This window comes from Anopheles ziemanni, chromosome X (assembly GCF_943734765.1).
Source record: "Anopheles ziemanni chromosome X, idAnoZiCoDA_A2_x.2, whole genome shotgun sequence".
Classification (NCBI taxonomy): Eukaryota; Metazoa; Arthropoda; class Insecta; order Diptera; family Culicidae; genus Anopheles; species Anopheles ziemanni.
This window is the reverse complement of record NC_080707.1, coordinates 13,696,578-13,709,745: the sequence shown is the minus strand read 5'-3', so window position 1 is coordinate 13,709,745 and position 13,168 is coordinate 13,696,578. Positions and strand designations below refer to the sequence as shown.

Sequence of the window (13,168 nt, the reverse complement as noted above, 5' to 3'; positions counted from 1 at the left end):
GGGCATGTGTGGAATTATTGGCGAGCGGGGTGGGGGCTCGGGGAGCGGGGTTTTAATAGTCCATCCCGAACTGATCCTCTCTCTCTGTGTGTGGACTGTTCGATTTAATAGCTGTCATGCGGCCGGGATGACCCGGAATCCTCGGGCCTCGGCGTAAAGCCATTGTCCATGGGTGGTTTATTTTTGGCCCGCGCCAAAGAACCATGCTTAGGAGCTCGCCGGCGTTTTTTGGGAATGGAGTGCTTTTCGCCAACCGCAAGCGTCAGCTTTCTTGCATTCCAATCAGGCAGCTCGCCGACGGGAGGATGGGCGAAAAAATAGGCTTCCGATCCCGCCCGGCTTTGACGCAATCGAGAAAGAAGCGTAGTGGAGTTCGGCTGACCAAGTTTGACACGCGTGTACGGTGGGATTAGGTCGAACAATCCTGCGGAAATGACAAACGGGATTTTAAGATAAATTTGTTTTATCAAAACTGAACTAAAATCGCGATAAAAGTAAATTTATCCATTGGAAAAACAGTCGGTTGAATAAACAATGCTCTGTACTAAAAATGTATGCAGTTTAGTACATGATTTACAACATTTTTTATACTATTTGAAAAAAAAATACGTCTCTTACAGAATAGCATTGCTTGGAACCTTTGCTTATTTCAAAACCAGCAACTAAATATACTAGGACTTGTTTGTTTGCATGTGTATCTTTATGTAGTAAACATTTTCCAGGATCTTTTACGGTACTTTACTTTATTCATTACCAAAGTTTTGAAAACCTTGTCTTGTTCTTCATTTTTCTATAAAAATATTTCATTGCAATGCTTGTAGGTGTTCGAATTAGAAAATTGTATTTGAATTCTTAAAATAAATCATGGTGGAATTCAAAGAAAACATTGACTTCCTTTTAAATTGACAAAGTTATACGAATTTCAATACTGATTTAAGAATATTAAAACTCTGATTGTTTACTTTGGAATACATAGCATTGAATGTATACTAAGGGTTTTTCTTGGTAAACTATCTGGCTATCATTAAACACGTTGACTGCCAAGCGTTTATGGCACACTCTTTTAGTACAACCTTTTTTAACACGTTGACTGCCAAGCGTTTTTACTACACTTTTTTAGTACAATCTTTTTTAATAAATTTTGTTAAACCGACAGTATTCGAAGGCCAAGCAAAGAGGAAGCTTCTCAAAGAATTTGTTATTTATCTTACTATAGCTTTGAAGTTGCGTTTTCATTTATTTATGAGTCAAAAAATTTTTAGAACCCACTTTTTTGTGACATGGCAGTAAACGTGTTTAACACATAGTGGGTGACAGGTAATTTGGATCTCATATAGTATTGCACGAATGTAGTAGTAGGCTGTAGTAATTTTAGTAATACTATTTTTGAGGATGCTTAGTCTATTTAATATCGGCTTAAAAACAAATCCAAGAATTTGTGTTATAAACTACTTATATAAAAAATGGCTATACTAAAACATGTTCTAAAACCGCTTGACAGTTAACCTGTTGAGTACCTAGTATTTTTAGAACATTTAGAACAAGAACATAGAGACTAAGCCTCCCTAAGGATATTGTTTTCCATTTCCAGCCTACTAATATATTAAAACAATACTGTATGAGTTTCCTTCCTCGTTCCGGATTGCCTGTCACCCACTATATGGGCAGTCAAAGAGTTAGAAATCAAAACACACACATCGATTTTTTCCCTAAATGTCAGCCTTTTATCCCACCGTGAGGTAGTATCATGTGACATGCGTACCTGCAGGCGCTTTACTCGGACCAAAAGAAAGCCGTTTCGGATAAAGACACTGGACAGCCGACATTTATCGGTCGTAAAATGAAGCGAGTCGATATCCGACAAAAAAAAACGGGGAAAACAAAACAAAATGTTGGTAGAACGAGCGACCAAAACCTTCGACCTTTCCGCACCCGGCCATGTTTTAGCTGAGCGAAGTACTTTTGTCGACGGAAAGGGATTATTTTCCTTCGCAAGTACTATTGATGCCCGGCGTACTTTTATGCAATGACACAGCCCCCAGGCTCGAACCGTATCGATCGGCGGTATTGTTGACGCCGGTGGACATTATCTTGACCGCTGTAAGTGATATATGTGCGCGCCGCAGCTGGAAGCGACAAAAGACCGTCCATCTAACAGCGCGTTGTGGCGTTGCTCGGTGTGCGTCGGTAACAATAATAATGATTGCTCCATGGCAACGCTTGTACGTGTGCCCATTATTAATTTCCCGTTGAATAATGCAGACTCTTATTGTGCGCGCGTAATTATTCAACGCGACATAACTACGAGGTGTGTGTGTGTGTGTGTGTGTGTGAGTGCTATGTGCATTGTGCTACAGTGTTGCACTCGAGAGGCACATCCCCGCAAGAAGGTAATTATATTTCTTCGTCCCTATGGTCCACCTCCTCATTGTTGCCAGTGCAATCACACTTTTGTGTGGGGAAAAACCACCCCCCCCCCCCCCACCCTCCCGTTGTTGTACGATGCCCAGTGTGCGCAACGGCATCGCAATGTCCAATTAAAGCCTTCGGTGCTACTTTAATTGGAAAGGGAGGTTGAGTTGAACATTTCTGGAGTAGTTTACTCGTTCCGGCTCGACGATTATTATTGGAAGCACAAGAGTTTTCGTAGGAATTTTTCCCCAAATCTCATGGAAAAGCTTTGAGCAAAGTGCACCAAAATTCCTTCCATTAGTTTTCCGCCCGAACAGACGTCGAAAGCTTCAATCACTTACATAGTCCTGCGTTTTTAGAACAACCTCCGTAAAAGCTGCACAGCCTTGTGGGGTGGATAATCGCCCCCTCAGCACGTTGAGATTACTTTCCGATTCCTATCTGGAAGATGTTTACCCATCGGTGTTCGGTTCGGGGACGCCACACCCATATTTGCCAACGAGCCGGGGCAAGTCAAGTGACCTACTTCGCATCAGCTGCTTCAGCTTCCATTTTTCACTTCCCGAAACTATTCAACTTATAATGGAAACGTTAGTGAGGACGAACAATCCCCCTTAGAGTTTGTGGGGAATAAACCTCCAAACCTTGCTAATTGGTGATCCACGTCCTTCACTTGCATGTATGTATGTGTACACATAGCGTCACTGGACGGTGTTTACCGAAATTTCGACAAAAAAGCAAAGCGGCTCTCCAACCTCAAAGCCAACCGGAGGTGCTGACTTTTGTATTTCACTGTCATTTGAATGGTTCATTGCTCCTCAAATGTGAGTAGAGAACTCACTCCTTTTACCCCCCCGTTCCTTCCTTTTGCTCACTTTAATTGGTAGGTTTTGTGTGCAAATATTGTCTCTCGAGATAGAAACGTTTTACGGCTTCAAACAGAAAGGGTTTACATGGTTCAGTAGACTGCACAAGCACTCGGAGTAGTTGGTAGAGTTCGGCAGGTCATTATCCCGAAAAACCGTACGAGCTGCTGGCCCAAACACATACCATCCACACACAAGTAGTAGACAATTTTCTTCGAACAAATTTAATCTGCAAAAGTATAGTCTACCGAAGCCGGAGTGTCGGAGGGTGTGTTTTCTTTTGCTTTAAATTTTTCATTCACTAGCATGAACTGCTACGAATAGTGATGGCCGAAGCACTATCCCTCTGCGTTCCCACAGGGCCGCAAAAGAAGGAAGTTTTGCGGAACCACTTGCACTTCGACTTGACTTGCAATTACCTTGCGAATGCCGGCCGGTGGAGATGTGTTTTCCGAAGCCACTGTTGCGGTGTTGCGAAGCGGAAGCAAATATGTTTTTCACCAGAACGGGCGGCATGGGAACTGGGGGGGTTCTTGGGCTGTTGACTTGAGTTGCTAAGGCGGCTTTCTGGCCGCACGAACGAATAAATAGAGTGCTGCCTCAGCACAGCGCTTTCCAAGTGGGATGCTGAAAATGCATCGTCGAGCATTGGTTGCTTGAGCTAACCCAACACTGCAGAGCTGAGCTTGCCTTTGATCACCTCGGTGACCCAAGTCGTTCCCCCCCTCCCCCCACTCCCAGGGGAGAAGAACGAAAAGTTTGTGCCCCCGCTATGAGTACGAGAGCCAATTCGTTTTTCAAGAATGGTAAGAATGTGGTAGCTTTGCACAATGTTTTACCTCGGATGAGAGTGATTAACTTTTCATCGAATCACTTTCGTGATGGAGGTGCCTGGTGTTTTACCGTGCGCTACTCCAATGGGGACGCCCGGTAGTTTTTACTTTCGATGGAGGCGCCTAGTGGTTCACAACTTTCTCTTTGCTTACAACGTAGGTAGTATTTATTTATTTCACCTGCTCTCCCTCCATTTGGAAATTATTTACCTTGTGTAACGGTCAGTTGACAGTTACCATGTCCTGTCGTTAATTAAATCCCCCGTGCGTGTGAAACTGTGCCCATACACAACCAACAACAGATCGATGGAAACGAAAGGCAGCATTCAATGCTGTCCCGAGCAGAAGTTCATGAGATCAATGGCACCTCATTATTTTCACTCCGTTACGATCGGAGAACGAAGCCCCGGGCCCTATTTTTGGCCTGCAGCCTGCATTGCATCGGTTTCGATTCACGGGAACTGCTGCTTGATTTAATGACTTCTTAATTAATACCCCACGATGGTAGCTGCTGACAGGGATGTCATAATATATCCGTCGGCTACTGGTAACAACGGACAGGCACGGCTCGTCATTACTGGACCAACATTTCGATACGCAAAAAAGCTCATTATCATACAGCATGGCTCGTTTTGGGAACCCTCGAAGCCTTTATGTCTTTGGGTAGCTGCCATCGTACGCTGCGTATCGGACATGTATACTAAGACTACGCCAAATAGAGACGTAATTTATACGGATCAACTTGTTAAAATTATGAACCCTCTGTTCCGTTGCAGGGTTTTTCGTTTGCTGTGCAATTGTAAAGTGAATTGTTTACAGTTTATGTTATTCGGTTGTTTACAAAATCGGTGCGTGATGTATAACCTGCAAGTCATTAGAAATACCAAGCTATGGTGAGTAGGTTCTCTACAATGTGGCATTCATACACGATGAACATACGCGTAGAAGGTGCTGTCAGTCAGTATTTCATAGCTTAATGGCCGCCAACAAAATAATAATATGAAATGGAAATAGAGAGGAAGATCAATAGAAATAACAAGAGATACAGTGAAGCAGCGGCTTCCTAGTAGCAGCACCATCAACACACACGCATTTGCCGACCACGGCAAGGTTGCACCAATTGGGTTCGAATGCAGAGAGCGGCTAGGCAGGCCAACATGGTCAGGAGAGGAGAAAAGTGAGGCTGCATCCAACAATCAGCTAGCGAACGAGTGGGAGGACCTATGCGAGATGGAGCTACTGTATATCAAAAGGGCTTTAAGAGAGGAAAAGTTTGTAAAACATCTTCGAAGAGATAGTTTCAAACTATCGATAAAGTTGTCTTCTTCTCTTCTTCGAGCAGCTTTCTGTGTGATAGTTGCTGGTGAAGTTTTTGAGGTAACTAGTTCGTTCTTGTTTCTTTTTACTGCAGCAAAACTTTTACTATAGCATATGTCAAAGGAAAGCAAGCTCTTTTACTGGAGCGATCAGTTGACATTTTTAGTACAAGTAGTGACTACAGATCCTGCCGGTTTTAGATGTTTCAGTGCTTTGTAGCAGCATTAGTGGTAGTAGTAATAGTAATAAGAGAAGTAGTAGCAGTAAGAGTAGTAGTAGAAACCGTCGTCGTCATCGTCATGGCTCAATCCGAGCGGTGTTATTTGTTAGAAATTCAGATACTCGCACACACAGTCGAATAATCCCACACATACGTAAACACACACACACACATACTGATAGACGAGCACATGTACTCACAAACGCGTGGGTAGGTTTCGCACCGGAGTAGCCTTCGATCAACAACATCAAAATCAATCAATGTTCGAAGGGACGCAAAACAACACAAAGGAAACAAACGAACAACATGATACAGCGACGTGAAGGTGTAAATGTTGGAGGTGAACGGAGAAAAACAACACGGAAACAATAGATACCGAGCACTGGCGAACACGAGCGAATACAGTGGGATGGTCAGGGCAAACCGAACGAACGAACGAACGAACGAACGAAAGAAACCAAACCGAGGTACATCGAGGTGGAACAGTGTGACACGGAAACGGAAACCGAAAGAAAGAGTACGGCAAGAAAATGGCAAAAACAAAAAAACAAAACCATGGTTGCATGAATTCATGCGTGTGTGTGTCTGTATGTGTATGTGTGTAAGCATGTTAGCTTAGGAGCATTTATCAGCTCCCGTCCCTGACCCCTCGAAAGAGCTTCGAACGCGCACACAACATGGCCATAGATTGACTGTAGAGAGTGTATTAATTAGTGGTGGTAGAATAAGTAGTACTAGTTGTAACAGTAGTAGTAGTAGTAGTTGTAGTATTAGTAGTAGTAGTAGTGGTAGTAGTAGTAGCACAGCGAATCACAGAGGTACACGTCACACAACACATCAACACGTGATACGAAAATGGATATGCATACGAAACGGTTATCTATAACAATATATATAAATGTAAATGTATATACACCTGTTATAACGTACACGAGGTAACAGATACAGAGACACAACAGTGAGAAAGATACGACTCGCAGTGTTAGCGTTCGGCTAATGGTTTGGAGATCACAGCGATCACAGAGACGTACAGCAACGAATGAACAATAGACACAGGTTGGAGCACTCAAATACTGATTGAAACACGCATACAAAGGGTACGACAGTGTGTATGTGTGTGTGTATGTTTGTGTAAGAGAAAGATAGTTTGAGCAAGAGAAAGAGGGAATCAGAGAGCGAGAGAGATAGAGAGAGATAGAAAGACAGACAAATAGAGAGGTAGAGAGGAAGGAAAAAGAATTAAAATAATAACAGTATACAGGGTGTCATAATTTTTATCTGTACGGTCGGACAAGAATGCAAGAAGAAAGTGTAAACAAGTGTTTTAGAGAGTGTGTGTGTGTATGGGTAAAAAATATGTCACATAAAAGATAAATGACATGACTCTAATCAGGACTCTAGGAAATCACGGGATGGATGAAGTTGGATGATGAAAACAGTAGAGTAAACAACCAAATCATTGAAGTGAAAAGCTTCTAACTCAACACTTAGGTACAGAGTTGCCATCGAACGAGCTGTGTTACTATTGGCGGACCGCCACAAACACGGTTTAGGAAACACAAAATAAACAGAGAAAGTAAAGAAAATGTTACGAAATACGAGAAAAGAAGAAAGAAATGAGAAAACACAACGAACGAAACAATAACGATCAGTGCCATCCGGGTTTTAAAGTCTCGACCCACTTTGAAGCACATGCTTACTTACGTTGTTTAACTTGAAGATAAGAAGAATACCTTTTCTTTGCCAATTGAAGCTATCTGGGAGACTTTTTTATCAAATTACTAGCACATGTAGGATCCGTCTTAACGAATTCAAAATGCGTTTTGTTATTTAAAACATGGAAGTAGGTAAATATTGTTACAATTATGAAATATTGTCCTAATGACTTTTTCAATTTTAGGGCGTTTCCGGGAACATTTGTGCTTTGCAATCCGTTCCAACAACTAGTACAGAAACGGAACTCAACAGTATCCTGCGACTGCGTGCCTCTAATAGGCTCTTAACTAACATATCGCCTGAATGCTGCCCCCCATGGCTTGAGGTATTTCAGTGTTTCTCATTCGGAATTTTTGCACCGCCTATCCCTAGCTCCTCTCAACACCGGTACGCCGTTCGGGCGCGGCCCGATTCGTGGCGCGCGTGTTCAGCCTCCCAGCAGGCTTTGGCCGGTGCGCGGTAGGTTCGGTGACCGGCGGCGGAAGCTTGGGAGCTCTGGAACGGAAACGAAACGGGAGAACGGAAGAGAAAAAGAACGAAAAACAAAACAGAAAACCCATACACAAACCACCGGTACCGAAAACGAAACAGAAAATCGAGAAAAGATAATATAACAACATGAAACAAAAGTCGATAATGGGTAACGGTAAAAACGAAAAATGCAGCTCGATGAAGTTCTTGATGGCGCATGGAGAGGTTGGAATGGGATAAAATGAAAAGAGTCGAAAGTAATCGAAGGACAGGGGAAAGGGAGGGAGTTTTTTTTTAATGTTGCAATATTTACTTCTTTAACCAAGATTTTAACGTTGTTTTATTAGGAGCGTTTTACGAAGGCTCGTTAAGGGATATTATCACTTTTGTTCAAAGTTTGAAACAACTTGAAACACAGTCAAATACTTCTGGGGGAAACTTTGTGTGAACAGAAAAAGTAGTAAGAAGAAAGGCATTTAAAACACCAAATTTCCTTCACAACACTAGGACAAAAGTTGGGTGAACAGGGAAAAGACGAATGTAATTGAAAATGATCATATTTGTTTGGTTCCGATATTTTACAGCCATTGCCACCTATCTTTACCTCTAACCAATCAGCTCAGCTTGTCTCTAACTCCTTTGCTTATGTCTTATGTTCATCTGGTTTTGTCTTCTAGATTTAAATTCTGTTCCTATCTAAACATTTGGTTATCTAGAAATTATTTCATAAAGCTGTCCTCAACAAGGAAGTGAGATGGAATTAGGAACAAATTAACAGTTTAGTACTGGGCAACATTTGAAAAATATACAGCAGCAATTGTAAGCAAACAAGATAGGTAACGTTTAGCAACTATGAACATAAACGTAACAGACACAAGCTAGTTTTAGCTAATACCACCTGCTTTCGAGATAGAGTAAAGTGGCAATGGCTGAAATTTGAACCGACCAGAATGGTGCCAAAGTAAAGAATGAGATCGTTTACTCGATCAATTCGAACCGAAGGGATAGTTTTTGGTTAAATAGTTTTAAAGATTTACAAGTGGGTTGTTAAATATGGAAAGGAGGGAGCAATGTTTGATGGATTTTGTTTTCTTTTAGAAAATTTTGATTTTGTTCCGTACCTGTAACAAACAGCCATCAATGCGAAACAAAGGAAGACACATTTGACGATTACCACTAACATGATTACCATAGCTAAGGTGCTCACTTTCCCTTGGTCGTAAGCTACGCAAGCGTCCGATTCGGTTGGGCAAAACGGGCAGTGGGACGGGGAAAGGGGGATTCGCGTGGCAATCGTCAAGTAGGTCGGTAGTAGATGCGACAGATTGGAAGGTGGTGGTGGTCGGTTTCCATCAGCGGGAGGGTTTTATTTTCGCGAGTGACCAGCGTGCCCAGGTCGGTGCCAGGTTAGGGTTGATTATTCGATTGTTCGGAAGGATGTGTATGTGTGTGTGTGTGTGTGTGTGTGAGAGTGGTTGATCGCAAGTTCGTGGGTATGTGCGTATGTGTGCACATTTTGGCATTAAGGTGAGATGGAGAAGAGGCAGATTGTGGGAGGTGTGTTCGATTCGAACCACCGATTTGCAGTTACAATGGAATCGAAGTTGTTTCGCCACACAGCCACGCACACATACACAGATCCACGCACCCACACATAGAAGCACACACACACAGAGGCACATACATGAAGTTGTTTTTTGATTGTTTTCGATATTGATATTGTTTATCGCGGTTGGTAACGGCGTTTGTGTGTTGATGTCGGTGGGTAGCGAAGAAGAAAGAAACAGGAAAAAGAGGTAGAAGAAGAAGAAGATAAAGAGAGATAAAATATTGATGAATCGATGGTGCCAAGAAGGTAACCGATTGTTTCCGGTTGTTTTCGTTGCGTTTGTTTTTTCGTTAATAATGTGCTGTAGGTGCCGTAGAGACGATCTCGGCTGCTGGAACCGAGCAGCGATCCATTGGGGCTTTCGTGGCAAAGTTTGTGTGTGCATGTGTACGTGTGGGTGTGTGTGTTTGTTTTTACTATTTTCACCAACTGATTTTGATGCCGGTTTGTGCTTACGAGTACAGTTTTGTTTTCATCCACTGGGAGCAAGAATATCACAAACATGGTGAACACCTTAAATGATAGTCTGCCATCGTTGCGCCAAAAGGTATGCAATACTCAGCGCATGTGTGAGCTTAGTAACCATTCACCGGCATACAGGAGAAGCAGTTTTACCGAACACAGCGAGAAAAGACTTACGAGACGAGTTTCTTCAACGTTCCACGACTAGGAGAACAAAGATGGGTTATAGGTCTTACTTTCCTTCTGCAGAAAGCTGCATGCTTCAGAGGTACGTAAAGCGGACCCGTGTGTTTCAAATGACTTGATGACAAGACTGGTAAGTACGGGAAAGAGTGACTGTTTTATGTGAAAACGGAAAGTGTAATGTAAAGCATACGGATCTTGTCTCGCCTCAACAAGAGCTTTGACAGTTTGCCCGGTCACTAAGCCAGGTTCGTGTGCCGGTTATCTAACTTAAGGCGTTGAAGTGTCGCCGACCAGTGCAGTTGCGAAAGAAAAACCAAACCAAAACCAAACGATCGGAAATAACAAAAGCAACAAAGGAGACCTAATCGGAATGAACTTATTTCGCATGACACTTGTTCCGCCTGGGAAAGTGTTCCCGGGGTTTGTGGGAGGAGTGGACGATTACCATTGTCATAATTAGATGTTCCGGTTAAACTTTGCGTGATGTTCTTGGATTTTCTATTATTCATTGCTCTTTTCGTTCGGAGCTATAGGCCCATCGTGAATGTCCCTGTAAAATCGGGGACGGTCTCTGCCCGTGTACGCGGAGGGTATGGGCTTACGCTTACGCTAGACTGCCAAGGACATATAGATGAGAGAGACCATACCGAGAGGTGAAACTTGATCCTGATGGTTGCAAGGCGCAGGATCAGCTAGAGATCAGTGGAGCGCAACAGTGGAGATGCCAAAGGTGGACCGGAAAGGAAAAGGGGCTCTCACGGTGCATTTGCTTGAGCTACCCATGTTTGATGCTTCAACAGAGTCCGTCGATCCGGAGTGCTACCAATAGTTTCTTATATCTCTTCCTCAACGCGAGTCCTTCCAGCGTGGTACATTCCTGAAAGTGCCAAACTGACAATCATTCTGACAATGTGTTGTTGAACGCGTCTGATCTTCACACCAACGAAGACGCGACACAGAAGGGAGCGGCGTGTTTCGAGCTCTTTGCTGCGTATCTGGTGCATTATGCGAAAACAAAATATTTAGTTGACTGCTCCTGTTTGTGGTGTCTGTGTGAGTTTGGTGAGCGTTGGTTTCGTAATTGCTCACGCTACTTTGTGGTATATCCTTTTGCTCACTGCTATCTGCTATCGCAGTACATATATACGGTGGTGTAAGTTGTTTAGTTTTTGCTCAATGCTTTTATCGTTAAAATTGAAATTGTTCTGGTTTCTGTATGTTTCTTCTGGTTTTGTTTGGCATAACACAAAAGACTAGCAAAACAGTCCAAACTAACTCAGAACTGAACCGAAACAAGTATTGTATGTAGGTATGTGTGTGTGTGTGTGTATATATATGTGTTGTGATCGAACGGAAACTAAGATAAAAACAAAGTACAACGTGGCACACTACTGGATCGAGCTTGGGCAACGAAGGGACTTACCGTAACGAGTCGTTTTCTTCTCCATGACGATCTGGGCCTCCGTGGTGGACGTGACCGGCGACGAGTACGTCGTAGTGATATGCGCCTGTATTGAGCAGTCCGGACCCGTCCAACCGAACTTGCAAAAGCACTTGTTAGTGTTAGTACAATCCTACGGAGAGCGAGAGAGAGAGTGTGTGTGTGTTTAGTAGATAGTTACACTTTGTAACACTGTCCTTGTACTATAGTAAAAGTATACTTACCCCGTTGCCGGAGCACTCGAGATTGTTGTGATTCGTCGGACATTTGGTTTGATCGATGTAAGGAAAGATGCTGACGCAGGTCTGATTGACGCAGATCAGATTATCGCCGCACGGGGTACCATCGCGTACCAGGCCGAACGGTGGCGTGTTGGAGTTGGTGGACGTACCGGTGATCGATCTGCGTAGAAGAAGTGTTCGGTTACGGGTTCAATAATGTAATGAATAGCACCTTATTGATAGACGGTTGTCAGCTTCGCAAGCTGGTTAAAAGTTAATCTGGTTGGTAGTTTAATCAGAGGTTAGAATCTATATTATCCTATTGGCTTATCCTTCAACCGTTGACTTGATATAATTATTTAAAGAGAGTTTAACGAAATGAACCACTGGGCGTTAACACTGGAGGATAAACAAATGGTCAATTTGTCCTCTTTTTAATTTTCTCTTTCAAGGGGTCTTCCAACTGTTTCACTTGTGCGCTTGAAGGTATGCAATATGAAACACATGAGCACGTTGAAATCGACGAATTGATTCTCTTTGCATACCTTTAGGTACATCGTCGCACAGCGGGTGTAGCTACGACCGAAAAAAGCAACTGCCAGGGCTTCATTTACTCTTTTACCAATATGGCTTTTCTCCGAATCTAGAGCTGAGTTCCAAAATAGATGCTTTTCAGCTCCGAGAATCAACAGAACTGTACACGAATTATTTGGAGTGGTGTAATTTGAAAGCTCATTTCCAAAACACTTCAATTTTGGTTAGTTTTTAAAATTTTCGAATCTTTAACGTAGAATATGTAATACAATTCTTACTTTTACTTTTTCTTAATTTGTTTATGTTTGTCTGGGATTTGTAATTTTCGTTTAGAAAATGTTTGAATTAATTAAAAAATGCATAATGTTTCTAATGTAACTTCTTTTTCTTTTTCATCAAGCTAACGGAATGTAAGAAAGGTATATTAAATAAGCCACAAACACTAGAGGCTAGACTGTACAATACGGAAACTTTTAAAAGATTAGAACAATGTTCAAAAATAACATATTTAAAGTGTTTTAAAACGAGACCTCTTATTGTCAGCGCCGATTATTAGACACCAGCAGACAGTTATAGTACTTTTAAGTTAGACGATATATTTAAATGTCATTTTACTCGATCTAATTGAAATAAAACTGAGCAGCCAAATTGTACTAAAATCAAGAGACCACATTTGTAAGGTTTTACGTTCAAGGCACTGTCAATGGCTTGTACACTTACTTGCATTCGTACTCCGTGCCGCGGATGGAGATGATTGCCCGTGAGTACAGGTGCTCGCTGCAATCCTCGACTGGCGTGCGGTCGCCATCTTTGCACTGCAACGAACCGCACTGGATGTTCCTGTTGAGTCGAGGGAGAGAAACGTTTGAGAACAAGTGTG

The 13,168-nt window shown here is 42.5% G+C and overlaps 1 protein-coding gene across 1 annotated transcript in view; it reads right to left on the bottom strand.

The window, feature by feature from the left end:
• The window catches only part of LOC131291103 (uncharacterized), a 229,508-nt gene that overhangs the window by 21,919 nt on the left and 194,421 nt on the right, over positions 1 to 13,168 (bottom strand). Inside the window, exons 14-16 of the mRNA XM_058320294.1 lie at positions 13,009 to 13,128; positions 11,758 to 11,935; positions 11,516 to 11,666 (exon numbers count right to left, since the gene is read on the bottom strand). Of these exons, the coding sequence (XP_058176277.1) occupies positions 11,516 to 11,666; positions 11,758 to 11,935; positions 13,009 to 13,128 (449 nt within the window). The remainder of the gene's footprint in view (positions 1 to 11,515; positions 11,667 to 11,757; positions 11,936 to 13,008; positions 13,129 to 13,168) is intronic.